Source organism: Phalacrocorax aristotelis, chromosome 1 (genome assembly GCF_949628215.1).
Source record: "Phalacrocorax aristotelis chromosome 1, bGulAri2.1, whole genome shotgun sequence".
Classification (NCBI taxonomy): Eukaryota; Metazoa; Chordata; class Aves; order Suliformes; family Phalacrocoracidae; genus Phalacrocorax; species Phalacrocorax aristotelis.
Window position 1 is genome coordinate 2347203 of NC_134276.1, and position 17326 is coordinate 2364528.

The 17326-nt window shown below is 59.1% G+C and overlaps 2 protein-coding genes across 4 annotated transcripts in view; both read right to left on the bottom strand.

The window, feature by feature from the left end:
• ARHGEF17 (Rho guanine nucleotide exchange factor 17) overlaps window positions 1-4885 on the bottom strand; it is a 35724-nt gene extending 30839 nt beyond the window's left edge. The window contains exon 1 of the mRNA XM_075110225.1: window positions 1908-4885. Coding sequence (XP_074966326.1) covers window positions 1908-4874 — 2967 coding nt within the window. The 5' untranslated portion in view covers window positions 4875-4885. The remainder of the gene's footprint in view (window positions 1-1907) is intronic.
• A 2455-nt stretch (window positions 4886-7340) lies between these two features.
• On the bottom strand, window positions 7341-16827 carry P2RY6 (pyrimidinergic receptor P2Y6). Of its 3 annotated transcripts, none has more exons than XM_075110434.1 (2): window positions 16774-16827; window positions 7341-9751 (listed from the first exon to the last, which is right to left on the bottom strand). In XM_075110434.1, the coding sequence occupies exon 2, from the start codon at window positions 9694-9696 to the stop codon at window positions 8704-8706; it is 993 nt and encodes a 330-aa protein (XP_074966535.1). In that variant the 5' UTR covers window positions 9697-9751; window positions 16774-16827; the 3' UTR covers window positions 7341-8703. The 3 variants fall into 3 exon arrangements, with proteins under 3 accessions (XP_074966535.1, XP_074966626.1, XP_074966453.1); XM_075110525.1 differs by having other exon boundaries at window positions 16657-16780; XM_075110352.1 differs by lacking the exon at window positions 16774-16827 and adding an exon at window positions 12029-12129.
• Between the last annotated feature and the right edge of the window lie 499 nt (window positions 16828-17326).

Sequence of the window (17326 nt, forward strand, 5' to 3'; positions counted from 1 at the left end):
AGTCGCCAGAACCCAGTGCTGGAGTTGGCGAAATCCACCCGAAGTGATCCCAAAGTCACCAGGGCTGGGGGGTGTATCGAGGTGTGGGGTCAGCAGAGCATCCCTGTGGCCATCACGGGGTGGGCACCACCGCTGGGGCACCACAGGGAGCTTCCCGAATAAGAAATATCATTTATAAATTATTAATATAAACCATGGATTGCATAAACTTCAATTATTAATAATTTAGTAAGAGATATTTCTTTATAAAGAAATGCCTCAGGGACCTGCAACATCACCGAGGTGCCACCAGCCGCAGCCCTGGGAGGTCCCTCGTTACCCAGCTTAACTGTAACGCTTGATGCTTCAACAGCACTTTTCATCCTGAGATCAGAGAGGACAAGCGCCTCGCTCTGAACTAGTACATCGAGCAAAAATGCTGCAACATTCACCCACAATGATTTCCAAGCATGTTTTACACAGGAGCCGAGAGCTCCCTGCCCTCAGAGAAAGAGCTGGATGGGGGGTAGAGCCCCCCAGGAAAACATCTTGGGGGAATGATGCTGCAGGGATGCTGGACCCCAGGAGAACACCCTGGGGGGATGATGCTACAGGGATACCCAACCCCAAGAGAACACCTTTGGGGAATGATGCTGCAAGGCTGCTGGACCCCAAAGAACATCTTGGAGTAACGATGCTGTGGGGATACTGACCCCCAAGATAATATCTTCAGGGAATAACGCTGTGGGGACACTGGACCCCAGAAGAATATCTTGGGGGAAGATGCTGCAGAGATACCTGACCCCAAGAGAGTATCTTGGGGGAATGATGTCGCAGGGACCTGGATTTTGAGTGCATGCAAAGAAAAACACCCCTGCTCTGCATGGCTCTGCCCTGGCCAGCAAGGGTTACACCACCAGGCTCAGCCCCGGGGACTTCACGCTTGGCTGCCGGCGGCTGTTGGAAAGGAACGGTCCAGCCCGTCCTCTTAAATCGGCATCAAAGCAGGGCAAGAGAGTCCTGCCAGTCCCGCTCCCGCGAGCTCCCAGCTCATCCCCCGCGGGAACGGGTATTTCTGGGCTTCGCCCGGAGCTATTAAAAGCCCTGTGGGTGCCGGCGCTGCTGTGCTGCAGGAGGAGGTGGTGCTTCCAAGCACTTCCCGGCACAAACACCCGGAGTGATGGGAACCAAAGTCCACCTTCAAACAACAGCCAAGGGGCCGGCAATGCCAAAAACCCACCCCATGAAAGACCCCAAAGCACACAGCCACGCTTCGGGGCGAGCAAACCGCCTTTGCATCCCCTAAGCAGCATGGACCATGGACATGATAAAACTTTACCCCTTGATAAAATATTCAGTGCATGCACAAGAATATTCTTCCCCCTTTTTCCCACGCTGCCGGCACGACTAAGCCCACAGTCCAAGGCAGAGGGATGGCAATTTTTTGGGGGTAAAAATGCCAATTTGCTCGGTGATACGGGGAACCCCAAGCAAAAGGACCATTTAGGCCCTCCCCACCAAGGAAAAGCCAGTTTTTGGTTCAGCGTCTCAGGGCCAGCCAAGAGCACACCCATTACCCAGAACCTTATATAACATCACTGGGAGATGCTTATATATAAATATAGCATATAATATACCAATAAAACCACCCTCCATCAAAATTTGGTGCTATTTAACCCGAAAACTGCTTCTTCCCACCCCAAAATCGCCTTTTTATTGGGGTGGGGGTTGCTCCTACAAACAAGAGCTCATCCCCTCGGGACTGCCGGAAAAGGGCTGGGAAGGCTCTTGGCCATCTGGCAGCACATGCGTGGATGGGAATTTGTCCCCAACGAAGGACACGTGAGGGACCCCCAAAGCCGCCGACGCTTTGGGGGGGTCACGTACCCCGTGAAACAAAGGTGATTTTAGGATGGATGGGCACTTACCACCTGCGGCTTGGTCCTGGGGCTGTGTTCGTCGGGCGGCCGCGGGCACCGGGGCAGCCGGGGCGGTGGGGCAGCAGGCGGAGAGCGAGGTCCATCCCCGGGTCTGGGGGACGCGTCACCTGAGTTGAGGGCCAGCATGTACCGCTTGGTGACATCCTCCAGCGAAGGAGGTTGGAGGGTCGGGAAGGATTTGCCAGATGAGCGGCTGGCAGCCGGCGCGGGGAGGTGGCTGTGGTGGCTGGAGGGGACAAGCGGCTCGGGGACGGTGATGGGGACGAAGGTGGTGGGCTCGCTGGTGTGACGGATGTGCTTGGTGGCCAGGCGACTCTTGGTGAGGACGGCAGGCACCGGCGGGGGTTGGTTTTCCTGGTGAGCCGCGCGGTTGGAGCGCTTCTTGGAGCTACGCCGGGCAATGCGAGGGGACAACACATCAGCCAACTTGGGGTCAAAGCCATAGCCGCGGCCGGTGCCTGGCACTGCTGGTTGTGCCGAGAGGATGGGCTCGCTGCTGGACGGTGGGATGGTGGGCTCCAGCTCGCTGATGGCCTCACCGGGACCTTCGAAGGCACCGGCCGACAGCTCACCACGGCGGCTGGGGTCGCTCAACGACTTCTTCTTGATGGTCTTGCCGTTGCCCTTCTCATCGATGAGCTTAGCCATAGCACCGGGCTGGCTGACAATGGTTCGGATGAGGCTGCTGTAGTCCCGCGGCCCATCGCTGCCCAGCGACAGGTCGCTGCCTGCGCTGCCTGCGCTGCCTGCAATGGCGGCGGGTTGGGGGATGCCCGCCTTGGTGCTCAGCGAGCCCAGGAAGTTGCTGTCAACGGAGAAATTTTTTGCCTCCTCCGTCACCGAGCATCTCCGGTGGGGCATGGGGTCACTCAGGGAGCGGTAGGGCTCGGTGCCACCCTCGCTGCCACCCTCCATCCCATTGGCACCCGCCGAGGGGAACTTACGGCAGCGCCGCAAACTGCCGGGGGTGCTCGGTGTCTCGGATTTGCCAGCTGGAAGGTCTTCAACTGCCGCTGCCGGGTGAGCAGGCAGTGGCATTTCGGTGTCACCGGCTGCCGGCCCAGAGTTGGGCAAGGTCCAGGTGTCCACGGCTTCGTGCAGGTCTTGGAAGGGCATCCCCACGGGCTCTGGCTCCGTGACGATGCCCTCATCCGTCACACTAGACTCGTGACCCGACAGCTCCTCCACGGATTTCCTGCGAGCGAGGTTCTCCTCCGACTCTGCTTCCTTCAAACACCGCGTGCTCTCTGCCCGTCCCCGAAGGGTCACGTCTGTCGTCCCCGTCAGTGCCACCACCTTGGCGCCCTCCACACCTCCGCTGTCCTTCTGCTCGGCCGTGAAGCCGTAGTCCTGCTGAGAACCCATCCTGCTGATCTTCTCAAAGACCTGCCTCGCCTCCTGGATGTACTGGTCCTGGATGACCATGGGGAGAGCATCCTCGTCCCCCCGCTGTCCCCCATCCGAAGCCACCTGGTCCTGGCCGTCAGCAGTGGCCAGGAGGAGCTCGGAGGAGCTCTGCTTCATGGTGCTCTGTAAGAAAAGCCGCCGCATCCCTGATTTTTCGGAGCAGGTGAAGGACTTGGCGCGACGCAACGTGGCCGTCAGGTCCTTGAGCGTTGGCCGCTCGCCCGACGCCCAGCGGTTGGGGGGCTGAGCGGCACCGCAGCTGCCCGGGGAGGGGCTGGCAATCCCGGAGCAGCCGTCGGAGCTGGCATCGAGGCCGATCCTCACCCCTTTCTTCTTCACCTTCAGCTCTGAGAGGTCTGATTTGAGGAAGCTGAGGAGCGTCAGGGTCTCGGTGGCGATGTCGGGGTTGGACAAGGACTTGCAGTGCTTGGCCCGCTCCCCTTCCAGCCCCTGTGATTGGTGCAGGCTCTCGCTCCCAAAGTCCGGTTTCACCTTGGCCGTGCCCTGCGGCAGCTTGGGACGGACGCGGACCACTGGCTGCCCCCATGCCAGACCATCGCTCGCCCCAAAACTGGGTGATCGATAGACACCGTAACCTGCCTGCAGAGTCCGTCCTTGGTTGGGCCAACAGATCCCAAACTGTTCCTCTTCCTTCAGCGTCTCCGTGCTGGAATAACGACTGCTGCTCCGTGACCCACCGGGGCTGCCGAAGGGCAGGATGTTCACCTTGGAGACACGGGCCACCACGGGCAACGGATGACGGGGGACCACCCTCCCGCAGCCTTCGGCCTCGGCATCGCCGCCATCCGCCGGGCTCTCCCAACCACCGCTCTCCTTCTTCTTCTTCCGGGCGGCGCGGTGACGGTGGGCACCGCTTTGCCCTTCGCCTTCGCTGCCCGATGAAGCGCGGGGAGAACGGGATGCCGCCGCTTCATCCTCCCCGTTGGAGCGGGGAGATGGGGAGGAGGAGGGTGGTTGCGGTCGAGTCGAGTTATGCCAGGAATGCGGGCCGGGCTCCGGCGGAGCTCCGCGGGGGGAACGGAGCGCCGGGTGCGGGACGCGGCTGCGGGGCGGAGGCGGCGGGGGAGCTCCCCGGCCGCTCCCGCTCCCACTTCCAGCCCCGTTGCCCATCCCGCTCCCATTCCCGTTCCCATTCCCGGTTCCCCCCGTAGGTTGCCGGCAGCTTTCCCCGAAGAGTTTCCGCATCGCCGGGACGCTGGGCCAACGCGGCGGCTCCGCGTTTAACCCCGGGCCCGGCGGCGACGACGGCGGCGGCGGTGGCGGCGGTGGAGCCGGGGACGGTGGCTGAGCCCCGGCATGAACCGGGCCCGTTGGCTCCGGCTCGGTAAAACGAAGCGAAAGCTGCCGTACCGAAGGGGCCAGGCTGCCAAAAGCCCGGCCCGGTTGTTGCTGCTCCGCGATCGACGCTGAAACTTTCCTACCCGGGAAGAAGAAGAAGGAGGAGGAGGAAGAGGAGGAAGGCGGGGAGGAGGCGGGCAGGAGACACCGACCCGCCGCTACCCCCCGACCGCTGCCCCCCTCCGCCATTGTCTGCCCCCCCCCGCCGCCGCCACCGCCTCCGCCCGCCCCCCGGCCCCGCCGCCGCCGCGCCCCGGCCCCGGCCCCGCCGCAGGCACCGCCCGGCCCCGCTCCTCCTCCGGGCTGCCGGCGGGCTTCATCCCTCCCGCTTTGTTTTCTCTCTCTCCCCTCTTTTTTTTTTTTTTTTTTTTGGCTTTTCCTCCTCCCTCACCCCCTGCTTTTTTATTTGTTGCATTCAAATAAACTTTCCTCCCCGGAGGCGTGGTTTCCTCCCGCAGAGGGGGATGGTGGCAGATTTTGCCCCCTTTTTTTTAATTTAATTTTTCATTTTGGGGACGGGGGGGAGGGAGGGGGGAAGAGGAAGGTAGCCGCGGAGCTGCCTGACGGCTCCCAGGCCAAGCAGGGGCACCCCGCACCGCCCCCCCATCCTTTATTCTTCACCCCCCTCACATCCTTCACCCCCCCACATCCTTCATCCCCACATCCTTCACCCCCCACATCCTTCATCCCCCCTCCATCCTTCATCCCCCTCCTTCATCTTTCACCCCCCCATTCTTCAACCCCTAACCTTCACTCCCCATCCTTCACCCCCCCACACATCCTTCACCCCCCCATCCTTCACCCCCCATCCTTCACCACCCCCATCCTCCCCCCCATCCTTCACCACCCTCCCTCCGCCTCCTCCCAGCCTTTTTTTTTTTTTGGCGAAAAACCAGGATAAGTAAGCAAAAATTTGGGTGCCAGCAAGAGATGCCTCCTTTTGCTGTGGATTTCCCCAGCCCCTGCTTTGCAACTCATCTTGAGGAAGGCAGAACACCTTGTTCCCAACTTGCAAAGAGCTCGGGCGACGCACCGCCCCGTGAACAGACTTTCTCATGGTTTTTTAGCATCACTTGTCAGCACTTGCTATTTGCAGCTCGTAACCCCCTTTCCCCCACGACAACGGATTTATCGCTGGGGATGTGAAAAATGAAGGTGGCTGGAGGGTGGTTGATGGGTGAGCTGGGGCCTTGGCGGTGTCAATGGGGCTGGAGAGGTGTCCCGGCCACATAAAGGACATCGCTATCACTGTCGCTGTCCCAGGGGCACAAAAAACCCTGGTGGTGATTAAAAAAAAATCCAACAGCCCCCATAAATGCATTTTTTCAGGACCTAAAAAGTGCCTGCGGCGATGCTGTGAGATGCACCGCCCTGGCAGGTATTCCTTCCCTGGCTCTCCCTTCCCTCCCTCCGCCCTCCTGCCCTGGTTCCCCTGGGGCTGGGTGTCTCCTGGCCATAAGGACAACATCCCCATGAGGTCCCTGCTGTCACCTCGTGTTCAAGATGGGATTTTGGGAAGAGCCACACATCGCCTCTCCGTGCTGTAGGAGCTGGTCCGCAAGCTGCTGGTGTTGAGCATCTCGTAAGCGAAGGAGATGTTTTGAAGCGCCCACCTTATCTCTAAGCGCCACGTTGTGCCCATCGCCCTGGCTTCTAGGCCTGGTGCTACCAAAAGAACTGCTGACAGGAGTGCAAGGCCAGACAGGACACGGTTAGGCCCAAAGTGCAAATATTAGTGAGGTCTGTGTGCCTTCTACCCTCAAAACCACTCAAAATTTGTGATTCCACCATCAGGGACCTCACTGGGCTGTCCTGGGGCTGCTGGATGTCACCGCCCGAGCCCACGCTGTCCTTGCAGCCACCCACCGGCCTTTTTGGGACCTACTTAGTTTTTCCCCCTCAAAACTGTCTTGCAGTTAAATTCTGGCTGGTCACCACGTCCCATGGGTGCTATCCATGCGTGGGGTGGGAGGTGTGACAGAGCAGGGCTCCTCCATGCCTCCCTGCAGCCCGGTGGGCACCCACAGACCCAGCTGAACGTCTCCAAATCTGAATATTTTGCGCCCTCTCCTGGGTCCAGACGGCGTGGCCCGCTGTCTCCCACCCTGTCACCTTTCCTTTTGCCTGGGGAGAACTGGGGACACCAGGCTGGGATTGTCCCACCGGCCACCACTCTCACAGCTCCTGGCATTTTGCCTTTCTGGTGCAGGACCCCAATAATACGTCAGAAGAGATTCCAGCAAGGATGAACTCTGGACAAGGGAAACCCCGGGGCTGGTTCTGCCGCCTCCATCACGTTCTTTGCTCTACCCCAAAGCTGTTGGCACCTTGCGTGGTCCTCCCTGCCAGGACACGGCCACCGCTCCTGCAAAACCAGGCGGCTTGAGCTAACGTTGTCACAGGATCCCTCTCCATTCCAGCCCACCGTGATCTTTGAGCATCATCCAAAAGCTGACAACCACTCTGGGCACCTTCCTCATCCTCATGACAGCAAGGACCCACGTTGGGACCACCAGCCCTGGATGCTGGCGAGGTCCTTGGGTGGCCGGGTAGCCGAGGAAGATGCCGCGCGCTTGCAGGGAGCAAGTCAGGATGAAGTCGCATGCTTGGCCGGGTGCAGGAGGGGTGCTCATCGCGGGAGATGGGAAGCAAATTGCTTAAAACAACTTAGACACGTTTATTATGTACAGATAACCTGTGAGAAATGCAGCAAAACATTTATCCTTATATATGTATATGCATGTATACTATATATACATATATACACCATAACCACACATAGAGTGTAATCAGGGCGGAGAATATCTGCGCCACGTAGCCTGTGCTGGACCACCTTCCCCTGCTTGCATGTACGTATATATAGTGGGTGTATATATGTGTACATATCCATCTGAAAAAGGGGAGGAGGTTTATTCTATATGTCTTATATGCTAAAGAAGACTCGCAGAGCGATTATTGGTACATCTACCCTGAGCCGTGTAAGCAAATCCCCGCATGCCAGGAGGAAGCACCGTCCTGCCGGAGGTTGTGGGGAGCAAAGCTCAAGCCCCAACCCAGGGCGGGGGTGGTGGAGAGGCCAAGCTGACAATGGGACGGGTGGTGACATGGCCGAGGCCACTGAGTAGCTCGGTGGCATGGGTTTCCTGACTCCTGGCGTTGTGCCTGGGTGTGGCAGCTCTGATTTTGGTGGATCCTGGTTAGGAGGTGACAGCAGGATGCTGAGGATGCCAGGATAGACCAAATTTGGGGTGCTGGGCTAAGCAGGGAGCTGAACCCGGATGATGCTGAAGGTCTGCAGGCAGATGACAACACTTCTGGCTTCTGTCTAAGCCAGCCCATGGTCATCACTTGGGTGGGAAATCCAGCATGGGTGTCCCAGTTGTCCTTATGTCCTCTGTCCCCAGCTCCCAGTCTGGTCAGGGATGCTCTCCCACTATTTTGCAGTGCCAGTGGTATGTGTGGGCTCATGTCTTTTACTGATCTGGACCCATTCTGGGGACTGGAGAATAAGGTATTACCCCCCAAAATGTCTGTGACACTGACCTTGAGCTGGAGACACACTGGGCCCCATGTGCCCCAGCAGGGGTGAGCTGAGCCAAACCCTCCCCAGCCTTCACATTGTCCCATCAGGGAAGTTTTACATGAGAAGGGGGAGAAATCACCGCCCTGGCAGCTCGCCCTGAGCCAGGGACCATGTCCTTCACAGTCCCACTGTGTTCGCCATGGTCCCACCAGTGGTTTTTATTGCATCGGTGGCTTGGCCACCAGGAAACATGGCGCAAAGCTGCTCAAACTTGAGCAACTGAGCCAGACAGATGACACTGAGTCATGATGGGGTTAATACTGTGCTGCTGCAGGCTCAAGATGGGATGAAAGTGCTGGAAGCTCAGGAGATGCTGTCCTCCTGTCCTCTAGCATGTCCCCAGCTGAAGCCATCTCTGCTCTGTGGAGCTTAAAGCCAAAATTGCTCCATGGCCGGTCCCAGTCCCGGTGACACCGAGGTGGCCCTCATCCTCACCTAGGAGCCGTAGGTAATGCAATGGTCGTGCCGCCACTTGGAGTTCATCTTGTCGAGGAGGTAACGGGTGCTCTCACGAAACTTGCGTTTGGTGAAGTAGAAGAGGATGGGGTCGAGGACGCTGTTCATGCTGGCGAAGGGACGTGTGCACTTGTAGGCGATGGCAAATGCCTGCAGAGCCGGGCAGGGCAGGTCAGGTGAGGAACGAACGATCAGGTAGATGGTCTTGGTGAGGTGGAAGGGGAAGAAGCTGATGGAGAAGACAATGACCACGATGATGATCATACGCACAGCTTTGTCCTTCCTCTTGTGCACCGCCAAGCCGATCAGCTCGTCCTTCTGGCACAGGATCCGGGCCATGCTGCAGTAGCAGGAGAGGATGGCCACAAAGGGCAGCAGGAAGCCGGTGACCGTGAGGGTGATGCCATAGGGGAAGTAGGCAGCAGAGTGATCCGGTGGGCTCAGGTCGTAACAGACAGTGCGGTTCCTCTGGGTGCCAGTGGAAGCGAAGATGAAGGTGGGCAGGCACTGGGCGATGACGATGAACCACACTGCGGCGCACACCAGCCACGTCAGCTTCTTCCCTTTCTTCTTGTGCCATGAGGCCAAGGGGTGGCAGATGCCCAGGTACCTCTGGATGCTGATGCAGGTGAGGAAGAAGATGCTGCTGTGTAGGTTGGTGTAGAACTGGAAGCGGACAAATTTGCAGGTGAAGTCCCCAAAAGGCCAATAATCCTTCTGGGTGTAGTTGTAGATGAGAAGCGGGAGGGAGCAGACGTAGAGCAGGTCGGCTGTGGCCAGGTTCAGCATGTAGATCATGGTGCGGCTGAGCGCCTTACGGGTCACCCAGATCTGCCCGATGACCACGGCGTTCAGGGGCAACCCCACCATGAACACCACCGAGTAGACCAGGGGCAGTAGGACCTGCTTGAACTCCTCATGGAAGGTGCACGAGTTCCTCCCGACCCCCATGGGGGCCGTCAAGTTGGCCATGGTGGTGGTCCCCACCGTGGATGCCCTCTCTGCTGGTGTGATCCCTCAGCAGTGCCTGCGAATGACAAAGGGGATGGTTGGTGACTCGGCCACGAGGTGTCACATCCACCCTAGCAAGATGAACTTGGACCAGTGTGTGCGACCCCAAAGCCCCTTCCTTCTGGGCCGGGGCCACCCCCGGTACCCACACAGGCTGGGGGATGGGGGGATGGAGAGCAGCCCTGCCGAGAAGGGCTTGGGGGTGCTGGGGGTGAAAAGCTGGACACGAGCCGGCAACGTGCGCTCGCAGCCCAGACCCCCACCCGTGCCCTGGGCTGCATCCCCAGCAGCGCGGGCAGCAGGGCGAGGGAGGGGGTGCTGCCCCCCTGCCCCGCTCTGGGAGACCCCCCTGCAGCGCCGCCTCCAGCTCGGGGCTCCTCAGCACGGGACAGACACGGGGCTGTGGGAGCGGGGCCAGAGGGGGCACAGAAATGCTCCGAGGGCTGGAGCCCCTCTGCTGCGAGGCCGGGCTGGGAGAGCTGGGGTTGTGCAGCCTGGGGAAGAGAAGGCTGCGGGGAGACCTTATTGCGGCCTCCCAGGGCTTAAAGGGGGGCTGTGGGAAGGGTGGGGGCGACCTCTTTAGCAAGGCCTGTTGTGACAGGCCAAGGGGGGATGGTTTGAAACTAAAGGAGGGGAGATTCAGACCGGATCGAAGGGAGAAATGTTTTACGCTGAGGGTGGTGAGACACTGGCCCAGGTTGCCCCGAGAGGTGGCCGATGCCCCATCCCTGGAGACATTCAGGTCAGGTTGCATGTGGCTCTGAGCGACCTGATCCAGTTGGGGATGTCCCTGCCCATGGCAGAGGGTTGGACTGGATGAGCTCTAAAGCTCCCTTCCAACCCAACCTGTTCTGTGATTCTATCATTCTAAACCACAGCGATGGATTTAAAGGTCCATCAGGGAGGTGAAGGTGGAGAGAGGGACTGCATGGGATGGTGGCTGTGATCTCACCTCCTCCTCCCCCAACACTTAGATCCCACAGAAAGGTTTGCACAAGGCCAAAACGCCCTCGTCCTGGTGCAGGAGAGGAGGCAGCAGCGTGGTGTGCCGCTAGCCACCAGCACGGGTTCCCGCTCCTCTGCAGGGGGTGCCAAAACCCTACGGCCAGTCACACGAGCGGGCTGCGTCCCCGGGTTTCAGGAGATGCCACCTGCACCGAGCCCAGCACAATCCACAGATGTTTTGTGGTTACTTTCATCTGGGAAGCGGGACTGGTGACTCTCTGGTCCCAGAGGTTTTCGGTTTTGTGGGTTGAGAGAGCCCATCCACGTGGCCTCTGGGCTGCTCTGAGCTGGAGAAGAGGCCACCTGCTTCTCCTAGAAGCTGAGACTAACACGAAAGACGCTGTCCTACAGCACAAAGAGACCCCTGACCCCAGCCATGTCACCTGGTGAAATCCCTCACCATGCCACCCATGGGTGCTACCCACCCATGGGTGCTACCCGCCCCTGGGTTGCAGCAGCTCAGAGGCGCAGGCAGAGCCGCTTCTCCTTCCTTCTCTTGCTTCCTCCGTTGCCCGCAGACCTGTCTGCAACCCTGGCCACAGGCACGGGGCTGGCACCTTTCCCTCACATGCCCCAGCAGCAGCCCTGACGCCTGGTGGGGACAAGCTTGCATGGAAATGGGGTGGCCAGTGCCCCCACACAGGCTGGGAAGGGAAACTGAGGCAGGGAGAGGGGTGGCTGAGCTCTGGTGAGGTACATGGGACAGAGGGGTCCAGGGGGGACACACACAAGTCCAGGGTCCACCCCATTAACTTGTACCACCATGGCAGCCCCATTTCAGGTCTTTGGGGATTTACCAGCCCCAAAGCACAGCCGGGCCATGGGGTCAGGCTTGGGGAAAGTGTTGGGGGACACACAGGGCTCCCTCATTTTTGGGCATGCTCCAGGCTTGCAGTCCAGTTCCCCCCCCGCCCTCCTTGCTGCTGCATAACCCTCCTACCCCCCTGGCACTCCACTGAGCCCCCCTGCACCCCACTGAGCGCCCCCTCACCCTACTGCGCCCCGTAGCACCCACTGACACCCAGCTCCAGGCAGTCCCAGCACCCACCTCTGCCACTTCCAAGCCAATAAGTGCCCCATGGGTCTGAACTTCCCGGTCCCTTGGGACTCCCCAAACCTCCCCCAGGACCCCAGGCCAGGGCAGCACCCAGCCAGCCCCCACCCTGGGCACCCAAAGGAGCCTCTGCCACCCCACGAGTGCTCACAGGAACATCACCGTGACATTGGGGACAAAGTGGCTGGTAGAGATTGGGGGGGGGGTTCTGGGGGACATGGGAGCCTGTCTTACCTGCTGGGGTGCCACGGGGTGCCAGAGGGTGGTAGGGGGTGGTAGGGGGTGCCACAGGGTGCTGGGACCTGCTGCTCTTCCAAGTGCCTGGGCACATCTGTGGCCCTGGGGTGCTGCACTTGCCCCGTTGAGCAACGCTTCCCCTTTCTACCCGATGACAGCACCCCAGTGCCCAATGGGGAACAGAAACCTGGGTGGCAGGGTGGGCGCTGCACTGCCTGGCATGGCACCGTACTGTGGGCACCGCATGGCACAGCACTGCGTGGCCACGTGGGCACGGCGTGGCATGGCACGGCCGCCCCAGCACCTCCATCGCAGCTCCACACCGCGTGCATACATCCCCTTCCCCTATACAAATACGTGGGGGCCCCTATACAAATACGTGGGGGCCCCTATACACATGCATGCAACCTCCCTGTGCAAACCCGCGGACACACGTGTGTATGCCCCCATGCCTGAGGCGTGTGCACAATCATGCATCCCCCATGCACCCACGTTGCATCCCCAAAAAGAGCCGTACCCAGACACCAAAGGGACATCCAGAGCTGGCAAATGCCACCAGTGCAGGGGACACATAGCCCAGACCCATGTGGGGATTCCAGGATGCAACTGGCTGAGGCCACCAGCTGTGTCACCAGGCCCATGAATTTTTGGGTCTTTTCCCCCACTTTAGGGGTCTTTTCCACTGTTTTTTGTCTCCTTCCAAGGGTCAGTATCTGGGGCAGATGCTGGGGACAGGGAGGGCACCAGGGATGGTGGCACCAGTGTTGCTCCCGTTGCCCCATCCCTTCTCACTGCGGCCACACAAGGGAAACTGAGGCACGGACACTTGGTTTGAAGTGGACTGGTGTGGCTCATGCCCCGTTTTTGCAGAGTTTCTCCTCAAAACACCCCTCAGAGGAGCGTTTGCAGGAGGGGTGCTAAGGGATATGTCCAAGGCTACACAGGCCATTGGTGACAGAGGGCAGCTGAACCACAGATCTGATGAGCAGGCAATAAATGAGGGGCCCTCCCCACAAAAAAGGGAAATAAGCAAAAAAAAACTCTTTGCAAGAGCAAAATGGGGTACTGAATCATAGGATCAAAGAACGGTTTGGGTTGGAAGGGACCTTTAGAGCTCATCTAGTCCAACCCCCTGCCATGGGCAGGGACATCCCCAACTCGATCAGGTCGCTCAGAGCCCCGTCCAGCCTCACCTGGGATGTGTCCAGGGATGGGGCATCGACCACCTCTCGGGGCAACCTCTTGCAGTGTCTCACCACCCTCAGCGTAAAACATTTCTCCCTTAGATCCAGCCTAAATCTCCCCTCCTTTAGTTTCAAACCATCCCCCCTTGGCCTGTCACAGCAGGCCTTGCTAAAGAGGTCGCCCCCACCCTTCCTACAGCCCCCCTTTAAGCCCTGGGGGGCCGCAATAAGGTCTCCCCGCAGCCTTCTCTTCCCCAGGCTGAACAACCCCAGCTCTCCCAGCCCAGCCTCGCAGCAGAGGGGCTCCAGCCCTCGGAGCATTTCTGTGGCCCACTGAACCCCAGTGCTGCCAGGCTGAGGGGGACAGGTATGCCAGAGGTGAGGAGGGAAAATCCCTCCCGATCTCAGGAAAAACAGCTGCTGAATGTGTTGAGCACAGCCTTTCTATTAGACACTGGATAACCCCCACCCCCACTGTACCCACTGCCTGCAACCGCCCGTAACTCCGCAATCACAGCCTGTCATTGCCCATAAATCACCGCTATTTCCAACTAACGAAACCACATCAAGGCACTCGGCCTCATCCTGCTGCTGGGCGCGAGGCATGTCCCTGGATCATGATCTGGCCTGAAGGGTTACCCAAAAAGTCCCTTTTTTTCACCCAAAAACCCTGTCACAGGAACCCCTGCCAGCCCTTGGGGTGATGGGGTGGGTGCTGCCTGCACTCAGCCTCCCCAAAACCCATGGGATTATGGAGACCTGGCCCTAGTGCCCTGACACCACGGTGACGGGCACCAGGAGAAACCTGTGGCAAAATGAGACTTGCAAGAGAAAAAAGGGGGTGCCCGTGGTGTTGGGGTGCTCTGTAGGTTGGGGTCACCCTTATCCTGGGGGATTAAGGTGCCTGCGAAGGAGGAAGGGGGTTAAGAAAGAGAACTGGGGCTGCTCTGCAGCCAGATGGGGAAGAGACTGAAAATAACCACTGGCTCCGCTCACCAGTGCCCGCGAGCTTCCCCTGGCATGTGTCGGGGTGGCTTTGCTCCCCTCCAGCCCCTTTGCTTTCAAACCATCTCATGCAAGCCCTTCTCTGGTGAAATTAGCTTCAATTAACGCCCTGATACTAATACGAAGGGGGTTTCTGCAGTGGGAAGGTATTTCGGCTGCCGCTGCCCTCGAATAGGATATAGGGGATGATTTCCTCCCTTGGAAACCTTCCCCCCTGGTGTGTCCTGCCCCGGGAGGAGGCCGTGGTGGGGACGTCCTGGTGGCCTGATGGCAGGCCTGGGATGGCAGAGGTGGAAGCGAAAGCTCCAGCTCAGCAGATTTCAAAGGGGATGAAGGGGGAGGGGGTTCTCCCGCCCTGCGTGTCGCTTGGCCAAAGCCGCAACGTCCCTGTCCCCAAACACCTCCTGGCTGGTCCCCAAACACCTTCAGGTGCCCGTGGTCATGTCCCACCTGCCCCAGGGTGGTTGGGGACCAAGGCTTGGGTGTTTTAAGGGAAATCTCCGTTTATCGAAGCCTGAAGGGGTAATGATGTGGCCAAATTGGGCCAGAGCGGCATTTTTGGGAGCTTAACAGGGACCTGCGGGGACAGGGCACTGGGATGGTTCCTCCGGTGATGCCGGGTGCCTCTGCCACTGATGTACTCTGCCCTCGGGTGACTCCCTTCGCCTCCCCATGCTTCGGTGCCCCATCTCTGAAATAAATCAACACCTCGGGGGGTGCTCTGAGCAACCCAGGCAGCGTTTTCCTGCTGGAAATGGGAGATGCTGGGGACTGGGAAGGTGCGATGAGTTGGCCCGGTCTCAGCTGGCAGCGCTGAGGCTCTGGCTGGGCTTGTATAAACCCATACACACAAACATATAGGCACATATACAGCTATATGTCCACGCACATATGCAAAAACATATATATAAAAGCACACACATCTCTCCATATAAATATAACCTCTCTACATATCTGTACCTCTATACAAAAATATACCTCTATACATATATACAGACATATATATGGCTCTACACACACATATATACACACACACATATACACACACACGGATATACACACATACATTTCTCTATATGTATATATAGGAATATATATCTCCATTTACACACACGTATATACAAAGTTCTATACCTATATACACAAGTATATGGCTCCGAGCACATGGACTCACACATGTATATACGTAACTTATCCATATATATACAAATATATTTATGCTTCTATACACACGTGCTCATATATACAAATATATTTATACCTCTGGATGTATATATGTACAAATACATACAGACATATATAAAAAGGCAGAGGCCAGGCTCCCGGCACCCGCAGTGGAGACGCCGGGGAAGCCCAGGTCTCTCGAGCAGATTTGAGGGCACTCCGCACGCGACACCGCCGCCGGCACGGGGCTGATCCCTGTTGATGCCCTGGGAGACGCAGGTGCATCCCGGGAGCACCCCAGGCCACGGGAGCAGAGGGACCGGGATGAGCCCACCCTGCTGAGCCTCACACCAGCCCTGCCGTGGGGATCACGGCATGATTTTTAAGCCTTGCTCCACAGTAAAAGCTGCTAAACTTCCCTAAAAGCACAGTCCAGCAGTCACCATTTGGGGTGGCTTTGGGACCACCCCAAAGTCCAACCGAAGCACCGATGCTCTCCGCATCTGACCCCATCCTCTCCAGTTCTGCCTCATCCTGCCCAGTTCAATCTCATCTGCTCAGGTCCAGTCCTGCCTGGTTCAGCCTCACCCGTTTGGGTCCGATCCTGCCCAGTTTGGTCTGATGCCGGCGGGTCTCATCCTGTGTGCTTCAGTCTGACCCTCTTGGGTCTGATCCTGCCCACTCAGGTCCCATCCTGCCCAGTCCAGCCTGAGCCTTTTGGGTCTGATCCTGCCCAGTCCAGCCTGACCCACTCAGGACCCATCCTGCCCAGTCCAGCCTGAGCCTTTTGGGTCTGATCCTGCCCAGTCCAGCCTGACCCACTCAGGACCCATCCTGCCCAGTCCAGCCTGAGTCTTTTGGGTCTGATCCTGCCCAGTCCAGCCTGACCCACTCAGGACCCATTCTGCCCAGTCCAGCCTGAGCCTTTTGGGTCTGATTCTGCCCAGTCCAGCCTGACCCACTCAGGACCCATCCTGCCCAGTCCAGCCTGAGCCTTTTGGGTCTGATCCTGCCCAGTCCAGCCTGACCCACTCAGGACCCATCCTGCCCAGTCCAGCCTGAGCCTTTGGGTCTGATCCTGCCCAGTCCAGCCTGACCCACTCAGGACCCATCCTGCCCAGTCCAGCCTGAGTCTTTTGGGTCTGATCCTGCCCAGTCCAGCCTGACCCACTCAGGACCCATCCTGCCCAGTCCAGCCTGACCCACTCAGGACCCATCCTGCCCAGTCCAGCCTGAGTCTTTTGGGTCTGATCCTGCCCGGTTCGGTCTTACCCTAATGGGTCCCATCCTGCCCTGCCCAGCACCATCCTGCCTGCTTCACCCTGACCCTCTCGGGTCGGATCCCGTCCCGGTTCGGTTGGTCCCGTCCCTCCCGTACGCAGCACTTACCGGCAGCGGGATGTGCCGGGGCGGCAGCGGTGCTCAGCTCCCGGGGCCGCCCCGCCGCCGGCCCCGCTCCGCCCCGGGGCCGCCCCGCTCCGCCCTGCTCCAGCCCTGGCACCTGAGGGTGGCCCCGGAGGGACCTGGGGAAGGGTCACAGCTGGATTGGGGCAGGGGGGAACAGCTGGGTTGGGTGACGGACAGCTGCATGGAGGGGGCTGCCACGCAAACATCTGGATTCGCCTTAGGGCGTGTGCAAACATCTGGCTTGAATGGGGTGGTGGGGGACTTCCAACCACCCCAAAAGTGGGGTGTACAGGGTGGGGTGCTCACGCATCGGCCAACAGCTGGATCGCCCCGGGTAGAGGCTGGGAGCTGCTGCGACGAGCAGCTGGGTGCTGGGCACAGGGTCTCCCTGCGGCACCAGGTCTCAGCCGAAAGGGTCGGTGGCTTCGGTACTCATTAACCAGGCAGTCAAGCCTCAGCGCTTCCTGAGCAGGGCTATTAAAGAGCAATAAGAAAAGGAACACCCGGGGGGGATGTGTTGGGTATGAAAGGGCCG

What these genes read in the sequence shown, in the direction of transcription:
- P2RY6 (XM_075110434.1), bottom strand. Translation starts at nt 9,696, where the DNA reads ATGGCCAACTTGACGGCCCCCATGGGGGTCGGGAGGAACTCGTGCACC.